Source organism: Aspergillus stella-maris (assembly GCF_047715825.1).
Source record: "Aspergillus stella-maris strain CBS 113639 unplaced genomic scaffold BDV14scaffold_15, whole genome shotgun sequence".
NCBI lineage: Eukaryota > Fungi > Ascomycota > Eurotiomycetes > Eurotiales > Aspergillaceae > Aspergillus > Aspergillus stella-maris.
In genome coordinates, this window is record NW_027396809.1 from 207055 (window position 1) to 227688 (window position 20634).

At 49.7% G+C, this 20634-nt stretch overlaps 12 protein-coding genes and 1 non-coding gene across 13 annotated transcripts; 6 read left to right on the plus strand and 7 right to left on the minus strand.

The window, feature by feature from the left end:
- The first annotated feature begins 532 nt into the window (after positions 1-532).
- BDV14DRAFT_170125 (methyltransferase family protein) lies at positions 533-1565 on the plus strand. The gene has a single exon (XM_073768154.1). The coding sequence runs from the start codon at positions 574-576 to the stop codon at positions 1327-1329; it is 756 nt and encodes a 251-aa protein (XP_073630116.1). The 5' UTR covers positions 533-573; the 3' UTR covers positions 1330-1565.
- A 317-nt stretch (positions 1566-1882) lies between these two features.
- BDV14DRAFT_t52 lies at positions 1883-1980 on the minus strand. Its single transcript has one exon. It is a non-coding gene; the product is annotated as a tRNA-Thr (tRNA).
- Positions 1981-2553: 573 nt separating this feature from the next.
- tpcM (methyltransferase tpcM) lies at positions 2554-3510 on the plus strand (the record flags this gene model as incomplete). The annotated part of the gene is made up of 1 exon (XM_073772882.1): positions 2554-3510. The coding sequence occupies one exon, from the start codon at positions 2554-2556 to the stop codon at positions 3508-3510; it is 957 nt and encodes a 318-aa protein (XP_073630117.1).
- A 1283-nt stretch (positions 3511-4793) lies between these two features.
- BDV14DRAFT_198254 (glycosyl transferase family group 2-domain-containing protein) lies at positions 4794-7074 on the minus strand (the record flags this gene model as incomplete). The annotated part of the gene is made up of 6 exons (XM_073772883.1): positions 4794-5030; positions 5584-5728; positions 5793-6208; positions 6262-6576; positions 6664-6875; positions 6948-7074. 6 exons carry the CDS (start codon positions 7072-7074, stop codon positions 4794-4796), a joined length of 1452 nt encoding a protein of 483 aa, XP_073630118.1.
- A 535-nt stretch (positions 7075-7609) lies between these two features.
- On the plus strand, positions 7610-8947 carry BDV14DRAFT_198255 (acyltransferase family protein; the record flags this gene model as incomplete). The annotated part of the gene is made up of 1 exon (XM_073772884.1): positions 7610-8947. The coding sequence occupies one exon, from the start codon at positions 7610-7612 to the stop codon at positions 8945-8947; it is 1338 nt and encodes a 445-aa protein (XP_073630119.1).
- A 145-nt stretch (positions 8948-9092) lies between these two features.
- Positions 9093-10175, minus strand: BDV14DRAFT_198256 (uncharacterized protein; the record flags this gene model as incomplete). Its single annotated transcript, XM_073772885.1, has 2 exons — positions 9093-10037; positions 10086-10175. The coding sequence occupies 2 exons, from the start codon at positions 10173-10175 to the stop codon at positions 9093-9095; spliced, it is 1035 nt and encodes a 344-aa protein (XP_073630120.1).
- Positions 10176-11304: 1129 nt separating this feature from the next.
- BDV14DRAFT_188505 (P-loop containing nucleoside triphosphate hydrolase protein) lies at positions 11305-12012 on the plus strand (the record flags this gene model as incomplete). Its single annotated transcript, XM_073771079.1, has 1 exon — positions 11305-12012. One exon carries the CDS (start codon positions 11305-11307, stop codon positions 12010-12012), a length of 708 nt encoding a protein of 235 aa, XP_073630121.1.
- Positions 12013-12085: 73 nt separating this feature from the next.
- BDV14DRAFT_207641 (FMN-dependent alpha-hydroxy acid dehydrogenase) lies at positions 12086-13838 on the minus strand. The gene is made up of 3 exons (XM_073775182.1): positions 13563-13838; positions 12366-13508; positions 12086-12313 (listed from the first exon to the last, which is right to left on the minus strand). Exons 1-3 carry the CDS (start codon positions 13762-13764, stop codon positions 12159-12161), a joined length of 1500 nt encoding a protein of 499 aa, XP_073630122.1. The 5' UTR covers positions 13765-13838; the 3' UTR covers positions 12086-12158.
- A 535-nt stretch (positions 13839-14373) lies between these two features.
- On the plus strand, positions 14374-15122 carry BDV14DRAFT_198259 (uncharacterized protein; the record flags this gene model as incomplete). The annotated part of the gene is made up of 3 exons (XM_073772886.1): positions 14374-14532; positions 14592-14960; positions 15030-15122. The coding sequence occupies 3 exons, from the start codon at positions 14374-14376 to the stop codon at positions 15120-15122; spliced, it is 621 nt and encodes a 206-aa protein (XP_073630123.1).
- Positions 15123-16036: 914 nt separating this feature from the next.
- On the plus strand, positions 16037-16694 carry BDV14DRAFT_198260 (uncharacterized protein; the record flags this gene model as incomplete). The annotated part of the gene is made up of 3 exons (XM_073772887.1): positions 16037-16198; positions 16276-16438; positions 16516-16694. The coding sequence occupies 3 exons, from the start codon at positions 16037-16039 to the stop codon at positions 16692-16694; spliced, it is 504 nt and encodes a 167-aa protein (XP_073630124.1).
- Positions 16695-16926: 232 nt separating this feature from the next.
- BDV14DRAFT_198261 (peroxiredoxin-like family protein) lies at positions 16927-17710 on the minus strand (the record flags this gene model as incomplete). Its single annotated transcript, XM_073772888.1, has 2 exons — positions 16927-17414; positions 17503-17710. 2 exons carry the CDS (start codon positions 17708-17710, stop codon positions 16927-16929), a joined length of 696 nt encoding a protein of 231 aa, XP_073630125.1.
- Positions 17711-17896: 186 nt separating this feature from the next.
- Positions 17897-19473, minus strand: BDV14DRAFT_170128 (putative phosphatidylserine decarboxylase). The gene is made up of 5 exons (XM_073768155.1): positions 19362-19473; positions 19264-19305; positions 19064-19199; positions 18440-18998; positions 17897-18337 (listed from the first exon to the last, which is right to left on the minus strand). The coding sequence occupies exons 1-5, from the start codon at positions 19419-19421 to the stop codon at positions 18127-18129; spliced, it is 1008 nt and encodes a 335-aa protein (XP_073630126.1). The 5' UTR covers positions 19422-19473; the 3' UTR covers positions 17897-18126.
- A 178-nt stretch (positions 19474-19651) lies between these two features.
- On the minus strand, positions 19652-20465 carry BDV14DRAFT_32337 (uncharacterized protein). Its single transcript, XM_073776547.1, has 3 exons — positions 20242-20465; positions 19936-20180; positions 19652-19871 (listed from the first exon to the last, which is right to left on the minus strand). The coding sequence occupies exons 1-3, from the start codon at positions 20398-20400 to the stop codon at positions 19853-19855; spliced, it is 423 nt and encodes a 140-aa protein (XP_073630127.1). The 5' UTR covers positions 20401-20465; the 3' UTR covers positions 19652-19852.
- Positions 20466-20634: the final 169 nt, after the last annotated feature.

A 20634-nucleotide genomic window follows, 5' to 3' on the forward strand; every position in this document is an offset into this window, starting at 1 on the left:
CGCAATCGTCAACTTTGTTTGGGATTAGGTGCGCGTGCATATGCATCGACAGTCGACACCCTGGCACAGCGCGATAAAATCAGCTGGCCTTTTCGCGATGCGAACTGCACCTAAAGAGTCATGCACTCTTCAGCTGGCCTTGTACGAGACAACCCGGGTTCTGCAGGTTTATCAGCTATGTTGTTGAGAGGAACTATAGGACGAACGATCGGTGGGTCGTACTGTGATACGCAAGTATTCTCCGGCAAATTGGCAGTCGTAACAGGCTGGAAACAATCGTCCTGACTCGTAAAATGGGCTCGGTCATGGATCTAGGTGGCGGTGAAAGACTGTCACAATGGAATTGTGACGACTGGGACGTTCATGTTTGACCTGCCGGAGTTTGTGAATGTCCTTGTTTGCTTCTGAGGTGTCTGGTCTGCGTTATTGTTGCCTAGGGGGGTCCTTCCTAATGAATACGTATCATGGCCTCTTCCTCAACTATATAAAGGCCCTCCTCGTCCGCCTCTGACCTACTCATATCACTCATCGACTTACTACATCTCCAACACTCTGCTCTACATCATAGACAAGATGGACTTTCTTAATTCAACTTCAACACTTGACCTCCTCTCCCGCGTGACATACACCTGCGCAATCCTCACAAGCGTCTACCTCGTCCGCCGCACGAACAGCGACCCCAACCCCGTCCCACCACCACAGACCCAAGATGAGAAAGCAGTCACAAGTCCAGCCCTCAAGAAAAAGGACTTCCTCATGACAGCCGGCAACGAACTCACTATGCGCCGGCATCTCAATTTCCTTACGGCGACGGGAATTTACCACGCTTTCGTCTCAAGTCTCCCAGCTCCACAACGGCCTGCCCTCTGTCCAGCATACATGGATAGTTCCGTCGACACGAACCTATTCACCTGGACGCCGTACACAACTTCTATTCTTGCTGTCCTCGTTTCTGCAGGTGTGCTCAGACTAGCAGCCTACAGTAACCTAGGCAGATCATTCACATTCTACATCACGAAGCCCTCCTCCGGACTCAAAACAACAGGGGTCCACGGGTACGTCAGGCACCCATCATACACGGCGGTGTTATTTGTCGGGTTCGCTATGGTGATGCTCCTTTTCCGAGAGCGCGGGTTGATGGGGTGCTGGTTCCCCGAAATGTTTGCTAGGAGTGTTGACGTGGCCACGCTCGTTTGGGCTCTTGTCATCAACCCTGTTTTGTTCTGGCTTAGGGTTAAGCAGGAGGAGGAGTTCTTGGCTAGGACTTTTGGGGCTGAGTGGGAGGGGTATTGTAAGAGGACGAAGAGGTTTATTCCGGGGGTTTTTTAGGGGGTGGGCGGTTGTTGGGGTCTTTTGCAGGTGTTGGTTTTTAGCATTACATTGTCTCGAGAATGAATGACGAAAGTTAGGCAAACCTAGATTATGAAACGCAAGAAACTAGGTTCTATTCTGTAATCACGAGATCCGTTGTAATCAAACATTTAGAAGTAATTGTTCTCCTACAATGCAGGAGATAGCCAATCAGCAATACAACCAACACCTCAACAAGCCACGCAAGAACAGGGGAGTAAAGAGAACCGATCATAAAAACTAAGCAAACATAAACAATGAAATCCAAGAGCCTATGACGCATTCATTAATCTGAGGTCAGTTGTCATCGGACATCGAAAACAATAGCTGTCCCCATCGCACAGAATATATAATTTCCAACCAACCAATAATCCAGCTCTTTCCAGCTTTCATAACCAACATCCAACCAACACCTCAGCAAACAACAAATAAGAAGCTGAGCAAAGGGCACTCGATCAAGAAACAAGAATCCGATTCAGCTGAGTATTATTTTCAGCTTAAATAGAAATTAGGCAAAAAAGAAGAAACTCACTGCCCCCACACAGGATTGAACTATGGACCTCTGCATTGCTTAGTACTAGGCTAGATTACTAATACGAGTGCAGCGCTCTACGACTGAGCTATAAGGGCAAGAAGTGGCGAATTGGCCAAATCCTGCGTTCATAAGCCAAGGAACTGAATTACTATGGTTTTTGTGCTGCTGAGGGTATCGCAAGTGTCATCATTCGGGTAGCGGTGCGCTCTATAAATAAAATAAAATGAGATTAGATCGAATAAGATTCAGAGACCCTCTCACCGGCTAGTTTACAACACCTGCACCTGTAATCTTTATTACTATTGTTTCGCCCCCAGAACAGGGAACCTTGATACCATAAATTTGAGGTGTAGTAGTGACAAGGCCGTGAAACATTGATGCCTACTACTCACTTCCCAATCTATATCTATCAATAACGTCAGATCAAAAGCTGTACTTCGGGCTCGGGTAATTTGCTGCTATATTCGAGCGATGGTCTACATAATGGATGTGACCTGACGTCAAGCGTAGCACAGGGGTACTCAGCGCGGGGTAGGGTTGTGCGACCTTCACGAAATTCAATCTCCCGCTAGTAGGCAGCGTTGCTCTCGAGCTTGGTCTAACTGCTTAACATACTTCTTCAAGAACAACTGCTAACTTGACCTTGATATCGCGATTCCATCAATACCATGGGGGAACAAAGCACAAACACTGATCCATCCCAGCAGAACCTGGGATTCCAGGGAAGTGGCTTTGACTGGGATAGCTATATCATACACAGACCCCAGTATTCCGAGAACATATACCGACGGATCTACGAGTACCACTCAAGACTCCCCTCCAATGCCTTTGACACAGCACATGACGTCGGCGCCGGCGTGGGAACAGTCCCTGAGAACCTCGCAAAGCAGTTCAAGCACGTTATTGTCTCCGAGCCAAATAAGGAGTACCTGGAGATCACGAAGGGGCGTCTATCAAATATAGCAGAGAGGAAGTTTACATACCTCCCCGAACGCGCAGAGACCTCTAGCGTCGACTCAGAAAGCGTCGACATGATAGTGATCAGCGAAGCAATCCACTGGACAGACATCCCGTCCTCAATCAACGAATTTGCAAGACAACTGAAGAGTGGTGGTACACTGTGCATAATCCAGTACGGAAGGATTCAGTTCCCGGACAATGACGAGGCAGAAAAAGTCTTGGCGGGCCTGTTCATGGACGTCCTGAAGACAACAGATGATTGGGACGAGTCAAAGAAGGAAGTATACTTCCGTGCTGCACGGAGTGTAGCGACGGGACTTGACAATGTGGCTTTTCCTGAGAGGGACTGGAGATCCGGTGTGGAGAGGACGTTTACGAATACGGCTGGTGAGAGGAGAAGACTTGGGATTTCGATTGGGCTGGGTGAGGAGGAGGATAGGTTTGCGCCTGATGATGAGAGGGTGTTTGTTGAGAGGGACAAAGAGTGGATAAGTAAGGGGTGCGATCTTGAGTGGTTGCAGGGCGCCTTTGCGAGCTTTGTGCCTGGGCGGAAGGTTGAAGAGGATTTGGAGAGGTGGAAGGAGATGGAAAGGGCAATTGGGGGGAGGGATGGGAGGGCTACTGTGGAATGGCCGAGTGTTCAGATCCTTGCTACAAGGATATAACCATAGTGTTGCTTGCAATTGTGGAAAGCACTTGCTCGGACTCACCTATGTGAAAAGGATGTTCAATATAACTTCACTATCTGGTCTCGATGACGAATGGAATCCTGCTGCTTTCAATATCCAGACAAGCCACTTGCCAAGTTCTCAAAGATCCAACTCCCCCTGCTCATCTGCATCTGCCAGAATAGCAAGTCGGTCTATAGTATATGTGTCAGCGAATGAGCGATAGCGAACAGGATGAGGTCCATTGCTAGCCAAGCAAAGGCTACTTACGATCAAGAATGCAGTTTCGGAACTGAACGTAGTTCCCTCTGCGGGAGCATTGGGTTATGACGCGCCTGACTAAGACATCCTGGGCAGCTGCGGAATTCCTGTTAGCCAAGAACTTTGTTGAGAGACTCATAAAGCGAGGTATGCAAGATTGAAGATACCTGGCATACCAACTGTAAGAACTACACAGGATAGAGCGGTCAGAATAGTTGAGAGCTTCATGGTGAATAAATGTGGAGTTCGTTCGGAAAAGTAAAAAAAGCTGTTTCTTGGTCTTGCAGTGAATAGATAAGAGGTTTATGGAATACTCATTCCAGAGCGGAAAATATTGATTCTTTCATATCCCAGTGTTCCAAAGACCTCTATAGCTCCATGACTCCTCATTACACCAATCTCAGTCAGCCACAGCGCGAGATTTTCTCTGTTTATCCTCAGGTCAACGGGGCTGGCTGTATACGAACCCCTGTCGACCCACGACCGGCGTATCAAAGTCGGACATTTCAGCCACGAGGAGTAACTAAGGTAGCATAACGAACAGCTGATCATGCATGTCAGAAAGCGCGGGGTTCGGATACTCGGGAAGCCCCTTGAGAGGCCGCCGATATAGAACCTTTGTTCATCGTCTGATGCTCGGAGTGCTCGGAGCATCATTATTTAGGGCTGTGGCTGGCTGAGCCGGGAACAAGCAGGCATTGCCTTGCGTTGGTATATGAACCGACTGGTCTAGATATGTTCAAATCCAGCTCAAGTTTCGTCGGCGTTTCCAATTCCTCATGCATTTACTAACGATCATGCTGGTTTATGTGCAACTATATGCATGCAACTATTTAGGCCAATCTAGTTGAGTGAGAGAATTAGGCGACAAGTAGTGGCTGGGAAGTAAAGGCCGAGTCTAGCGCTCTATGTAGACCTTGCCTTCGAGCCAGTGTTAGTCAGTAAGGCTTGGACTCTGTTCCCATTGGAGAGCACTTCAGTATGCACATTATTGGCTTCGCATCCCATCCACCATACCCCTAAGCAACCTCATCCAGAAGCCCAATCACCTTCTTAAAAGCCGTAGTCACAATTCCCCCCTTGTCACCATCCTCCAATGCCGCCCTCGCCGACCCCCTTACAATAATATCATCGGACTCCGCATATCCCTCGTTCTCCAAGACCTCCAGACACTCAATGACCTTCATCTCCGCGAACTCCTCATCATCCGTCAAATCCCGCTCACACGATGATCCCTGCAGCACGGGACATTCGATCTGGGGAATGAGAGTCTAGGTACCAGCATAATCTGACACATCGTCATTAATCTAATCTAAGCACCGGTGCGTAGGTACTGCACTGTATCCTACCCTAGGCTACACCCGCCATCCTCCCTCCCAGTTCTAAAGGAAAGAGAAGAGAAAGCGACGATGAGCCCAAGCTGTATGAATCGCGATGACCGCAGATGTCCAGGCACTAGGTAAACTGGCAAATCTCGCATGCAGAGCATAGGCGGGGCAAGTTGTATTGCAGCTCTGGGGTTCAGCTCTGATCTAGCTTGAATTCTGTCAACTGGCTGACAGAAGACTTTAGGGATCGCTAACTTCTGACCTGAATTATTAATAGGGGCAAAAAGTCATGAATTAGCTCAACAAGGATATTGAGATGTAGATTCTATTCATGACTCTAGACAAAACTCGTCTATATCTTCTCGATGACATTAAACCCAGTCGAGGGCTGAAAGAACGCAGAGACCAATGCAGCAGCCTGCATAAGATGTATGACGGGCGAGAGAAGCACCGTTTTAGCTGCGTTACCCCCCATATCTACCCAGGAGATATCCCGCATGAGCAGATCCTGCATGAGCGACGCGACGAGCTGGGAGTGGATAATCACCGCGTCGTTCCAGACAAGGAAGGAAAGATACCACGGGGGAATGAGAATACGGTAACGAAGCAAGAGGCTAAGCAGGGGGCTGTTGAAGAATGCAGGCGTGAGTTTCGAATCTGAGAGGTTGATGGACGGAACAATGAACATACAGTAGGTACCAGCAGGCAGTGCCGATCAGACCAGCAGAGAGCATGAACTGGACGATCAGACTATCTATTGATAGAATCCCGGTATACCAGCGTCGGCGCTGCTTGAAGAAGTCGGCGACTGTGCAGGGGGGCTGCTCGCGGACAATGGCATGCACCCAGCCGAATTTATAACCCATCGCTTTTGCGTTATAGGCAAACCAAAAGTCCTCCGCGACACAGGCAGTGTCCCAGGTGACCCTGTTCTCGACCTCGCCATTGATGAGGATCCACGAGCCGTGCATCCAGCCCAACTGCGGTTTCTGGGTCAGCTGTACAGGAAGCTGGAAACGACCGAAATCCTCTGTAATACGCATTGCCTCTCCAGCGGACATGAGGTTGTTAGTCCAGTGGCTGGCGCCGTTGTAGTGAATTGACCCCTAGACCTCATTAGCGTCTTTTAAAAAGTATACCATTATTATTGAGAACATACCATTCCGATCTCACCGACGCCTTGCTCTATAAAGTCCAGGCACGTCTGGATACCATAATCATCGAGTTCTGACTCCTCATCCAGATGAATGACCCAGTCTTCCTTTGTGAGATTCTGGCTGCGACGGAAGAATTCCAGCGCGCGGGCCTTGTATTTCGCATTAGTGCATTTGAAGTCATTCGGGACGTCGACAATCGTGACATAGTCAGGAAGAGCGCCTTCGAACTTGTGGCCGTTACCACCATCCGCAACGACATAAAATTGAACATTTGGATGTTTCATGCTGTCCCAGTGGCTGGCTGTATTCAACACCGTCTGCAAATAGTTAGTATTAATTATAATTGGCATTGTCGGGAACCAAGAACTTGCCTGAAAATTAGTCCCTTTTGTGACGAGACAAACTTGCAGTGTCTTGAAGGGCCTCCATTTCGGTTTTTCCTTGTTGGCTCGAGGCCGCATTGGTAGACACAGTCCCAAGAGAGCGGCGTACGGTGGGAACTGAGCGAGCAGGAAGACAAAATTCAACGCAAAATGTACCAGGGTTGTCCAGTCCCAGCTATTATCTTCAGAAATGACTACATAGTGGCCTGTCTTCTCCACAAGCTTGTAGAGCGCTGCTCTCCATTAGCTCACATGACACCTTGAGCATTTTCCACTTCTAACCCACTTCTGAAAATTTGACGTACCTTGAAAGACTAGCAGCTGGGTAACTGGGAAGATTATATAGTTGTACTGTACGACATCGTAGAACTTGCCTGTCGGGTAGAACGGAGACCCCGGTTTGGCTGCGGTAGGCTTTGCTTCTGCAGTCATTTTGCGGACAGAAGACGAGAAACATTAAGAAGTGGACGCCGCTAGGGAGTGGGAGTTGCGTCCTACTTATCCTGTGAGTGACGCCAGCACGAGTGATCGGCCAAAGCACAGTGGGCCTTGCATCGCCAGACAGTCATCGAGATCTTCACAAAACACTCCACACCGCAGCAGCGATAAAGCCCGATGTATTTCCAGGCCTGGCGTAGGATCTGACATCCGATGATGATTTATCTGTGCAGGTCTAGTCTATTAGACAAAGATCGGCATACCGACGGGCCTGTTCGGTCGAGCGACAGGATCGACAGTCCCAGAGCCCTGGAAGTGGATGCAAGAAACAGGTTTCTGCATGATAGGTCATAAATGGGTCTGATTTCCCAATAGTTCAGAGATCGGCCTTCAGCTTCGGATAGCTCCGATCTTCAGCCCTTTGGTTCGTAGTTTTCGCAGCGATGGCAAAGGCAGCTTATATAGGCGCATCCCGGCTAAGGACGCCCCCCAGTTCTAGCCTCCGCTTCTACCCCCAATCTGAGCCGCAATGGCGCGAATCAAGTGGCTGGATGGCCTCAAGGGTCTTGCAGTATTTCTTGTTGTTTTCGGCCATTACTTCAAATGCGAGCTAGATGTGACAGAGAGATCATTCTGGGACAGCCCGCCAGAAGATAACCGCCGCCTTTTCCAGCTCCCTCCGTTACGGCTTCTCTTCTCGACCGTAGCCATGGTCCCTCTCTTCATGGTTCTCTCCGGCTACTCGATTGCACTAAGCTTATTCAAATTCAGGGACAGGGGCAGGACATTGGACTTCTTTCTCCGACTGCGAAATGGAGTCTGGCGACGTCCTGTTCGTCTCTTTTTCCCGGTGTTGCTGATATCAGCCGTGTCGCAAATCGCATACTTCCTGGATTTATACACGTATCTCTCACCTGAAGCTCAATATGACCTCCGCCATATCCAGCCGTGGACGGACCCATGGGCACATATGAACAGCATGCTTCAATTTGTGAGCGACAGTATGAACATCGTCCAGCTACAATGGAACAAAGGACTGAGCGAACATATCTGGAGCATGCCATTTGAGCTTCGTGGGTCGTACACAGTCTACCTCACAATCCTAGGACTATCCTCTCATCGGCGCAACGCTCGTCTCGGGATCTTAACTTCTATGGCCGGATACTTTGCGTACTACGGCAATTGGGATATACTGAGCTTTCTTCTCGGTGTGCTACTTGCAGAGATCGGATCGACCACAGGCACAGTCGCTTCAGCATCTCGAACTGCGACCATCCACAAATACCTGACACTGTCCTCCTTTACAGTAGGTGTATTCATCCTCTGCATGAACGGTGTCAACAACAGATACCCACCCGAATACACATTTCTACAGATATTCGAAAGCCCGCACTGGACAAAATATAACGCCTTCGACGATATTCAACACACATGGCACGCAATTGGCTCAGCATTGACCGTTTTCGGGATCGGGAACAGCCCAACTCTCCAACGGCCCTTCACTACCGCGCCACTTCAATACCTCGGCAGACTGCATTTTTCAATCTATCTTGTCCATCAGCTAGTTCTGTTTACACTAAAGGGACCATTGTGGGGGAATGCGTGGTGGTATATGACGGGGACGTGGTACGCGCATGGTGATGTGGCGCTGGGCTATGCGCTTTCTGTGAGGTTGCTTACGTGGGTTGGGTCTGGGGTTGTGCTTGGGTGTGTTATTTTGGTGTTTGCGGAGGTTTTTGATGGGATTGTGAAATGGGGATACGGGGTTATTGATGGGGTTGAAAGGAGGATGCTTGTTTCTGGTGGAGGGGGAGCGAAGAAAGTTGAATTGAGGATTGCAGGATATGTAACAGGGTCTGCAGAATAAATGCGGTACCATGACATTCAAAAAGCTTTTGCATTAGTACACCACAGATTGAGAACCTAGCCAACCTTTCCCAGGGCGTCACCATAGAAGAATGGGTCTAGATACAGTAGCACCGAAATCAAGACACAGTAACAATCCCACATCCCTAGCCCGACTGCGTGAAAGGTGCTCTCTGCAGATTATCCCTTTGTATCTTCCATATCGGCCTCGCGATACCCAGAAACTCAGTTCCAAATTCAGCGACTAGCTGTTCAGCACTAAGCTTCAAGCCAGAAACTGGCTCATCGATAGCCGCAAATTCCCTGAACGTGAGGTAACTCCACTGCGCCTTCCAATAGTCCAACGCCTGTACCGCCGCATCAGACTGGGTGTCGACATGTTTCGCGACAAGGTAGAATGACGAGGTCATCCCATGCGCTTTGGGTGATTTGAAAGCTTGTATTTCCGCAAAGCGACTGATCATATACATCAGAGACGCCGACTCCCGGGCCTCGACTCGGTGCATGAGGAGCACGAATGAGCCGCCTGACTTTAGTCTGTTGAGGGCGAACACAAGCTGCGACAGCGTAAGCCGAGCCCCCTCGCAGCCCTTGCGGTAGTCCTCCCTGTCATGTACCCTGACCACGCCACCACCGCAGAAAATCAGATTGTATTGTTGCACGAGGAACGGGCGGTCGTGAATGAAAATTTCCCGGTCCGGGTGGCTGGGTGGTATATAGGTGTTTGCGTCAACATCCATCTCGGAGACGTACATTGTAATGTCTGCGTGCTTTATCTCTCGAAAAGCGCGATCTGCGAGCACCTCGTAGCCGCCGAGTTTAGGAGGGAGGGTTATGCCGTCGATGTGAGCGTTCGGGATATTGTTCTTGACAGTGGCGCTGAAGCCGCCGGGGGCCATGCATAGGTCAAGGGCACGAAAAGTGTCGTCACTTGTCTGGTTTTTCGTATCGAGAATATCCGTTGCCCTAACAAGGTTCTCTCCAATGGACTTCGTCATATCGTAGAGCAGTCTTTTCTGCTTATAGCTTGGGCGTGCGGCTTGCTGGCGGCGGTCTGCGAAGAACGTATCCCCTGCTGGGTTTGACCAGCCCTTTCGAAGTTAGCCAACTTACAGAGATCGGAGACAGACGAGATTTACCTTCTGCTTAAGAGCCTGAAGCTCTATTAAAAGCGGTTCTTTGGAGACAAAGTCCTTCCATGCGTCGGGTCCAGGGCGTTCGTCGGACATGGTGGGCTTTGGGTTGCACATTCAGAATGACAGAGATGAGGGAAATGAGGGAGATGGAGGGAATGAGAGCCACATTCGTTACATGTAGACATCTCTGTGCAAACGTAGGTTTAACACAAAGCTGTGGAGTCAGCATTGGATGTCCAGGGTGCTCTCATTGGTTGTGGTGTGTCAACAGTGAATCGAACGGAAGACACAACAACACCCTTCTTCGCCCTGAGTATTGCCATCTCAAGCAATGTTCGCTAAAGGATCTGTCCTCTCAATGTGTATGACACTGACCATTCATTAGATGTTCAAGATAACCGAGGAATGAGGGACGGGCATCAACAATAAACGCCATAACACTGTCTCAGTCAGATAGAGCCCCGTCCAAGGCTCCCGGGATGAGGTCTTACCCGAGACCATTCTCACTCCTCAAGATGAGCATGTGTGAAAAGGTATGGGTGAAAACATTTCTGGAGAACTTCGCTTGGGGACGATGCTGAGAATACCCATCCCATTTCCATGAAGAGCACATCAAGTAACCGTCCCGGTGAAGTAGCCGTCCCGATGATGAAAGCAATTTTTGGGTGCGAGGTGTTAATATGGGCACTAGTCTGTCCAGAGCTGAGATATGATCATAGATGCTCCTACGTAGGCCGTTACTACCTAATTATGTCTCTGCATCCCACGTTAACAGTCGTACCTTCCTTGATGGTGCACACCACGTCCACTTCATCGCACCTTCCTCAGATAAAGATATCAAGTCTATCAAAGAAGGAAGGTGCGATGGTGCTTCTTTCTACAACTTAGGAGAGAGCGATAACTTAAAATTGCTTCATCTCCGGAAGGAACGACCTGTCCCCGTCACTGTTTGCACAGCTAAGTTTGGAGAGTACATCCCCAGCTGATGCTGGATACCTATCAGGTTAATTACCAGGCTCAGTCCATTGCTGCCACATGAAATTTTATATGCTCTCCGGAAGTGCAGCGGGATACCAAACTAGGCAGTCCGGGGGCCCCGATGGAGGCGGGGCGGGGCGGGACCGAGCCGGGGGACAGTCGACCGACAGCTCTGCCTACAAAAGCTCCAGTCCAAACTACGTCAAAATCAAATAAGCATACATGTCTTCATTCTACAACAATCATGGAACCCGTCTATCAAACACTCACAGCACGCGCTCTCGCCCTCTGCAACAACTGCACAGCGCAAACCCCACCAGATGCCCCCTCCAAACGCGTCATAATAGCCCTAAGCGGCCCTCCGGGCTCCGGAAAATCAACAATCGCAGCAACAATAATATCACGATTAAATGCTCTCGCTACGCGGCCATTCGCTATAGCCCTACCAATGGACGGATTCCACTATCCGAAGAAATACCTCGACGGCTTGGATGACCCAGAAGAAGCGTATGCCCGACGCGGCGCACACTGGACATTTGACGCGAAGGGCGTGCTCACATTAATCAAAGCACTTGCACTAAGTCCAACAAGCGGTCGAGAAAGGGAGATTATTACAGCGCCGCAATTTGATCACGCCGTTGGCGATCCTGTGCAGGGCGGGATTGTCGTTTCACCCGAGATATCGCTTGTTATAGTCGAGGGGAATTATCTTGCTTATAATGTATCGCCATGGAGTGAGATTGGGCAGTATGTTGATGAGAGCTGGTTTGTGGAGGTTGATGGGCATGTTGCGAGACGACGACTGGCGCAGAGGCATTTGGATAGCGGAATTGAGATGACGATGGACGCGGCGCTGAAACGTGCTGAGAGCAATGATATAATAAATGGGGAGGATATAAGACGGCATTTGGTTGAGCCGCAGGTTGTTGTTTGGAGTGTTGATGAGCCTTAGGATATTTCCAGACTTGGGGTTGTTCATAAATAAGGAACCAGGGGACGAGGGACGAGAGATTCGGCTATATACTGTATGACATGATTTATCTAAGATATATTCACGAAGCTCGTCTCCCTCCTTAGCGCTGGCGAATAAATACCCATTTAAAGCTTTCCCCTGACATTCAGCCGAGTGCCTAGACTACTGGTCAAGACAGAGTCCCTCTCAAGGGCTGCTGTATTGAGGAATGCTGGGCTCAGGTCGGAGATACCAGAGGCGCCGAGAAGCCGCATAGTGGTCTCGATCTCATCGCTCAGGACTACAAATGTTAGTATGTGTCCAAAGTAAAAGGCGAGGCCGAATAAACTCACGCTGAATGGCTCTTACCACGCCGTCAGTCCCGTACCCACCCAGCGCATACAGAAACGGTCGTCCCAGACCTACCCCCGTGGCACCAAGACAGAGTGCCTTAACCACGTCGGTACCGCGCCTTACTCCTCCATCAAGATAAATATCCACTTTACCCAGCATTTCAGGACAAAAGATATTAATATCAAACAACGTCGCAATAGAACTCGGCGCATGATCAAGCTGCCGTCCACCATGGTTACTAAGATAAATCCCCTGTGCACCAGCCTGAGTAGCCCTAAGCGCATCCTCAGCGCTCTGTATGCCCTTGACGATAATCGGGCCAGAGCCCCAGGCATCTCTGATCCAGACGAGATCATCCCAAGTAAGCGAGCTAGCATGGTATCCACGGAGTACATCCTTGTCATCACCGGGCTCCGTTGCTCGCTGAACAGCAACAATACCCTGCCTCTGGATAGTTCTATCGTCGAGTGAGGCACGGAATCGTTCGTCTTCTTCTCGTTTGCCGAGGACGGGTGTGTCGACTGTTACGACTAATGCGCCGTATCCTAGTTTCTTCGCTCGGTTGATTCTCTCTCGTCCGACGTTTTCTGTATTCACCGGTGGCAAGTATAATTGGAATGCCAACATCCCTTTTCCAAATCTCAACCCAGGCCCTGACGTTGTCTCTTCCTCAAACCTGAAGGCTCGGGCAACCTGGTCATGCGGCGTAGATGACGCAGAAGACACAGTATAAACGATATTATGCCTGCTCGCTGCACGCGCAAGACCCGATTCCCCGTCGTCATGGCCTAGCTTTGCGTGCGCGGTTGGCGCGATGAAGACCGGGAGACTACTTTCGTGACCCATTACGCTGCGCCGGAGAGATACCCTGGAGACATTTCGCAGCACTCGCGGACGGAATGATATCTTCGCCCAGTCTGTTAGGTTGCTGTGGTGCGAGTGTAGTCCGTCTGCGGCGGAGCTGTAGTATGTCCATGCTCGTTCAGACAATGCTGTCTTCGCGATGGACTCGAATTCTTCCAGGTTTTGAATCGAGCTCAATGGCGGGATTATTCTGGTCAATGTATTCGTCTGAGTGATAGCTGTTATTGAGTCAGAGGCATTCTTGTCGCTGGGTACTTCAATCGCACAGAGGTGCCTTTCTATCTGCCATTAGCTTACTACCTCTAACGCCAAACTTAAGAAGAATTACCGACTTCTGGGAAGTTGATCAATAGTCCCCCTCGGATGAATCGCCTCAAACACACCCGTCGCATCCTTACCACCATACTCCAAAACCACCGCTGCGCCACCAGGATGCTCATCCAGAAAGTTCGTAAGGTCATACACCTGACCCCGAATGACAACCCAGCACGAGGCACGAGAATTATGGGCGGCAACATCCTTGAGAGTGTGCATCTTGGTTGGCCTGTGGCGGTGCCGGCCTTTCCAACATGATCTTCTTTTCGCGAGATCCGGGAGTGTTGTCTTTGTTCATCCTACTCCAACTCCAACGAGATCGTACAATATCCTCGGCTATTGCACCATCATGATAAATCGCCGAGACGGGATAGGTCTGCCAAGCTACGTACAGCCCCACGTATATGCGTAAGGCTAAGCCCTTACAGGCGTTGGTGCTTGGGTGCTGCATTGCTTACGCGCTGGCCAATGGGGTTTCGTTAAGGTTGGTGGCTCTTCAGCTGGGATCGACGCTGGGCTGGGCCTGGCAAGTATACCCTGGCGAGCAATGGCTCTGTTAAGTGGTTTGAACTTGGGATTTGCCGTTGGATACTGGGCTCTTGGCGCCTTGAAGTTCGCGAATATTCTGGTTAGTCTTGGGCTTGTTGCTGGGGCGCAGCAACGGTGGTGCCTGGGTAGAGCATGGCACTTCTCCAAGGTAGTCCATGCAGCATAGGATTTGGGCAAAGGGGCTGAATAGCCCGCGATGTTCTATATAAGTATCTCCAGACTATAGTGGCCTATTCACTTTCGCAAAAAGCTAAGCTGAGAGATCCATCAAACTTCACCATGAAATCACCAACCACACTCCTCTCCTCCAGCTTAGGCTTCACCTGGGCAACATCCCGCAACACCATTTCCGAACTCGCAAAAGACGGCTTCAGCACCGACGAGGCAAAGTCATGGCTCGAGTATAAACGAAGCGAGCTGAATTTTACCGCTACGATTGTGCATCAGCACCATCCATATAATTGCACGGGCAACGTGAGTTAATGCTGAGTTCATAGGGAACACTCCTCGCCTCCGTCGTAGCAACAAGCCTCTCCTGGCCCGGTATGTCAGAGACGCACTGGATCGTCAGTGGGTTCTGGTACAACGCCACAATCCTCTCTATTCTGTCCGCCGTGATGGCATTCCACCAGGCTTCGTCGCTGGGCGTTGTGCTTGCCAAGGTCTGCAATGGTCATGAGCTCGGCGAGGCGCTTCTACAGGTTAAGGCTGGTGCGAAAGTTCCTAGCTTGACGGCGATATTTGTCCTGCAAGCGCCGATCCAAACTTTGACGTATGGGATTGCGAGTTATCTTTTGGGATTGGTGGTGTACGTTATTTATCCTGTTTCGAAGGCTGGTGGGGGGTATCCTTCTGATGATGCGAAGGTATGTTGATCAATCTCATATCCAAATTATCCAGACATAGGCTCTATAGAAAGTGCTAATACTTGATAGATCGCGCTCTTGTTTGGGATATTGCTGGCCGTAAATTGCAGCTTCTTTGTTACGGCGCTGGTTCTATTGCAGCGGTTGGTTAATAGTCTGTAATGGTAGAAGGATTAGGTGGCTTTTTTCTGCTGCTTGATCTTCCTTGCGAATGGATCCTCAAGTCCCGCATACTAATGGTGTCCTGTTGTTCTCGTGTGCCATGCTAGATAGCTTGCAAATTAAAGATCACATTGCGTTCATAATACATCCATCAATAACTCTTTTCTTAGTGGACAAAGACCAAGTTCAAATAACTCGTATTTAAGAGAGGCCTCACAAAGCAGATAGCGACTATATGCAAGGAAATGTACCCTCCACCTCTGCTGTGTCATTCAGTCCCAGGTATACCTGAATTAAAAATCAGATTGAATCGGACTGTAGACGCACCGTGCCTTGTCAGTATAGTACAAGCCACGCACTCCCCGAAGGTCTTCCAGAATGAGACTTTTCCTCAGCCGAGTTGTCCTGATGTCATGCATTCTTGACTCAACTCCGCGTTTCATGAGCACGGCGCCACACCGGCTCAGCATCTACATCGCAATCGTCAACCAAACGGATTACAACTTAAACGAGCTAATGATGCCATCAAGAAGGCCACTCGCCACATAATATCTTCGTTTAGCCTGCCGCTACCTCGTTGTCTAGTCAGACTCAGCCTTGCCAAGCATCCTTGGCCCCCAGCTTACTCTCGCCTGCAGACAGGCACCGCCGCCGCCATGGCGCTAGACAGCTGGAAGAGATCCAAGATGCTTGGATGGACCGTAGTGAGACATTGTTTCTTAAACTATGATAGTAGATGATGATAGAACAAACTTATCAAGGTCTTGAATGTGGTAGCCTAGAGACTCTGCCTCGGGAAAGGGTGTATATAATATCGAAACTGAGGCAGCAGAATGTCTGTCTCGAATAGCAGGTCAACAGACAGTTCATCTTCCAGCGTTATAGACTATCTATTCTTAAAGACAACAACAGCCATGCCCCTCTTCAGAAGCAGCAAAAATAACGACCCGAATCTACGTCGAATCCAAGTCGTCAGCCGCCGACTAGCCTTCAGCAACGGGTACTTCCCCGCCGACATCAAGATCCCAAAGAAAGCAGACCCATCATGGCACCATCACTGGGCTGTTCGCGTTGAGGTGAGCACTCATCTCACCCATCCACTCTGCGCTCCAGACAGAAGAAGCCAAAGACGAACCCTAATCACGTGGTACAGAAAACACCCAACGGCGGCGACCTCTCCGACCCCAACACATGGGATTACTTCGGTCTAGCCCAAATCAACCGCGAGGCCTACTTTGATGGAAGTGCGTTCCATCCCGAACGGGTCCGGAACTGGGGTCATACGAAGTTATCGGCGGGTGAGATTCTTGAGAAGGGTATGTACCAACGTACCTACCAGTCTGACTTTGCCGAGCTTTGTGCTAGGTAATTTGATACTGACCATTTCACAAAGCTCAAGCACTCATGGCGCAGTCAACGCATTATAATCTGATTACAAGAAACTGTCAGGATTATGTTGATACGCTGGCGCACAGGATCAGTAATAAGTTCTGGGCGATGTCTGATGAGACGGCGGCCATCTGGGGGGTTGCGGGGGCTTATGTTGGGTTTGCGGCTGCTTTGCTTCTTTAAAGTATCTTTTTCACGCTGTTTATGCTTTGATGCGTTGGTGTCTTCTACATAGATACAGTGAAGGAAAAGGCGTATGTATAGACCTGATATAGAAACTAACACCTCTAGCGAGCTCGAAGAAATTCTATATATAAATCTTGATGACTCTAATAATGACCTTCGTTCCTTCCCTTCCATAGTTCTCAAAGCAATTCTTTATCCAGAAACCAAAAGAAAAAGAAAAGAAAAAAAACTACCCCCCCTTCCCCCGACTCTCCAAAATCCCCAACAACTCCTCCGCCGTCAAATGATCACTCGCATCCCGCATGCGATGAACATACTCAACCTTTCCGTTCTTGAAAATCCACTCGCCCCCCTGCTGATCCCACCGCCCGCCCAAAATCCCCCTGCGCCCCTTCCAAAACATCTGTTTCAGCGTAATCCCCAAACTCCTCCAAAACCCCACACCCGAGTAAACAGGCTGGCTCATTATCCCCTTGACGGTCCGGCGCATGTGTAGCTTTTCATAGAGTTTCCCGCTGGGGTCTGTGTACACGGGCATTACGGCGGCTGTTTCGGAGACGTACGGGACTATTAGGGAGGGGTCGCCGCACCCGATTATGATTAATTGGATCGGGCCGCGGGTTTGTGTGTGAGATAGCGTTTCGAGGACGGAGTCTGTTATGTGCCCGCTTACGGAGCGGACGTAGGATTGGTCATAGATGCAGAAGAAGTGGCGGACTACAATTATTAAACACCTTATTAGCACCCTGATATAGAATGGAGATTTCGATGAAGCGGATTGTGCAGGGGACGGGGGAGAGCATACTAAACACAACTATCGTCGTGATCTCGCCCTTCTCTAGTACCAGCTCGCCAAAGTTCACGGGGTGGCCGTCTGCAGAATGGAGCTCGATATTGTATGCGTCGCGCAGCTGGGTGGCGCTGGGGAGAATGTCCGGGGAGCGGGTGATGGAGCCGGGCATCGTGGATGTTGGTGATTGTGGTATTAGGGAGGTTTCTGACTTGCGCGACATGACAGTGGGGGTGGATTGACAGCCGGTCTTGTATTTCGACGGCAGGACCTCTTATTTTCTTCGCGCTATGAGTTACTTGCTGTCACTCTACATTATAAATTCGCGGGGGCTAGCCGGTCCGCCACCCTTGTTGCCTGGGTAGGCATGGTTCCGTGGTTGAGCTTCGACTAGATTGTGATGTCAAGGGGCAAATGTAGATTAAGCAGTTATAAGCTTCTTGCTCTGTCAAGGGTCTAGAGCGTGCAATAAGCGGGGGTTGAGATTGGAATTGTACTATTCCCCATGGCACGAGATCGAGACTAGCCTTAAATAACAAGACTATACGCCAGACTCCGGCTGATTCTCGACATTGGCTAAATGACTAAAAGGCACGAATATACTGCATCGGGACATCTAGACGGTGATGCAGGTGGCAATCACTGATTCTTCTTGGTTGCACGTCCCAGACTCATACCGACCTCGACATCAACCGCAACGGCATGCTTACTCGGTTCGACCAAGTCCTCATCAAACTCGATCCGACCCTTTTGAAACGCAACAATTATACTCGATCCACCAAACTGGAAGAGACCAAGCTCATCCCCCTTCTTAATCTCCGCACCAGGCTCTTGCCACTTTTCATGGATCCTAAGTACTCGGTTAGCACCGCCTCCGCATAGAAGACAAGCTCCACATGAGGTAGGTATAAGGTAGGTCCAGTAAAGTAGGTAAGGTAGGTAGGTGACATACTCCACAGTCCCAACCTGACTCGCCCCAACCGCAACAAACAGCACCTCACCAAACTCCTCCGTCTCAATAACCACATAATCCCTCGCATTCCGCGTTAAAATATCCACACTGCTCCTTAACGCCAGCGGATCAACCTCGTAATAATCCCCCGGCATACTTCTGTAAACCTTAATCTTCCCGGAAACAGGACTGTGATACCGATGATAATCCTGCGGACTCAGTCTAAAGCTCGCGACGGGGCCGTCGCCGAATTGCGGGCCTAGCTTTTTGTCCATGACCAGGTTTGTAAGGCTAAAGTCTTCGCCCTTTATCCAGATTTTTTTGCTTTCTGCGACGTGTTCGTAGACTACGAGTCGGGAGTCTGCGACGACTACGGCGGAGGAAGGGTCGGTTTCCGAGTGGATTGGTCTCGTGCCGGGGGCGTGGTGGCGGATGAAGAAGTCTTCGAAAGTGTGGAATTGGGACGGATCTGAGGGCGTGAATTGGGACATGTCGATGTTGAAGAAGGAGATGAAGTCGCGGATGCGTTTTGCGGAAGCGGGGGTTGCTTCTCGTTTACCTGTGAAATCCCATAATGTCAGATCCGGTTGAATAATTCCGAAGAGGAGCATGGAGATAGGATACCCTCTTTCACCGCGCTATTATGCATATAAAGCCTCATGGCGTGCGTCGTGTCAAGCCATGTTGTCAACGGATTAAACAGCAGTAGGAGCTTGAGCTTCTTCCAGAATGGCTGCTGCTCGCGCATGTACTCGCCCGTCTAAACGCAAAATCAGTACCATGAATTTCTTCACCCTACTGTGTTGGGTTCCAGTGGGGGTTACCTTGCGATTGATCGTAAGCCATCCGATCTCACGATTTTGGACCTGCGCGCGCGTAAGTCGTTTCCTCTCCAATGGCACCATAAACCAGAGCTACGCACCAACTTGGCCCATTTCAGGAGCCAGTCCACGCCTGCGTGTAAAAGACCGATTATACCCATGGTGATTGTTATCTTTCTTTGAAAGAAAAGAACGGAGTTCGTACGTTTTACCGCATGGGTAAATTATGGATAGCTCCAGGTCAAGTGTGTGACGTCATCTTTACATCTGCTGCGGATAGCTGCAGAGTACAAAGGACTCAGCAGAAGACTTATCAGAATTGACATAATCTGTAGGTAGACAAAGTCATAGTCTTTGGCCAGTTTGTCTCGCTGGTAATTTGTCCATTGACCGATACTTCTATCGTCCCAGTTGGTACGTTCTTGGTGATCAAGACAGCTTTATTCGTACAGAATAGAATAAAGGTACTCGTACACTATTTATAGACTGAAATGATCAAGATCTCGAATGATATGCTATATACAGTGGTTTATCATAAACTCCTAAAACGACATCATATTCTTGTCCTTTCCCAAAATAAAACCGAAGTCATTTACTCATTACCCATCATGCTAAGAACAACCGTCAGCACATCGCTCTTAAGCAGTATCAAATAACGGTAACTGATTGGCATACCTATTAACTCCCTTCTTCATTCCCTCCCAACCAGGTAACGTATCCGAGCCACCGGGCTTCGTCTTCATAAAGTCTGCATCGCCATCACCAGGTGCCGGAGCCGGGACACCACCGGCCTCATCGACATCCTGTTGATATCTCTGCTCTCCGGCGTGCTTCTGTTCTGATAGTGATGAGAGTTCACCGGACATACTGGACAGCTTGGAGGGGTGAGATTCGCCGGAGGAAGAGGAGAGGCGGTTGCTCTGATTGAATTTGTTAGTTTGATTTCATTCTAAAAAGGAAGCAGGTGCAGATGTCACGCACAGCGCCTTCAAGTCCACCTTTCAAGATACCACTATCGCCCCAGCCGGCACCGCCGCCGGTGTTGTTTGCGGGCGTGGGATAGGCGCTTGCGCCGCCGCGAGTAGACGAGGTGGGTTGGTTACCGGAGGGGGTAGCGCCTTTGCCTTGAAGGTGAGACATTTCGATTATATTCGATGACTTAAATGTAAAGTCGTCAAGATAAAATGTTCAATTTGACAGTCAATGGTAAATTGGCGGTTGACAACTAGATGTTGGACCCTATATACATCGTGTCTCCGATGAAGTCATCATACGGTCAATCGCCACCTCCCACATTGAGGCTAGACGCGCCCATCCATGGGGTCAGTCCTCTGTCATCGGAGTACAAATTATCCGTTCTAATCGCGTCAGTTA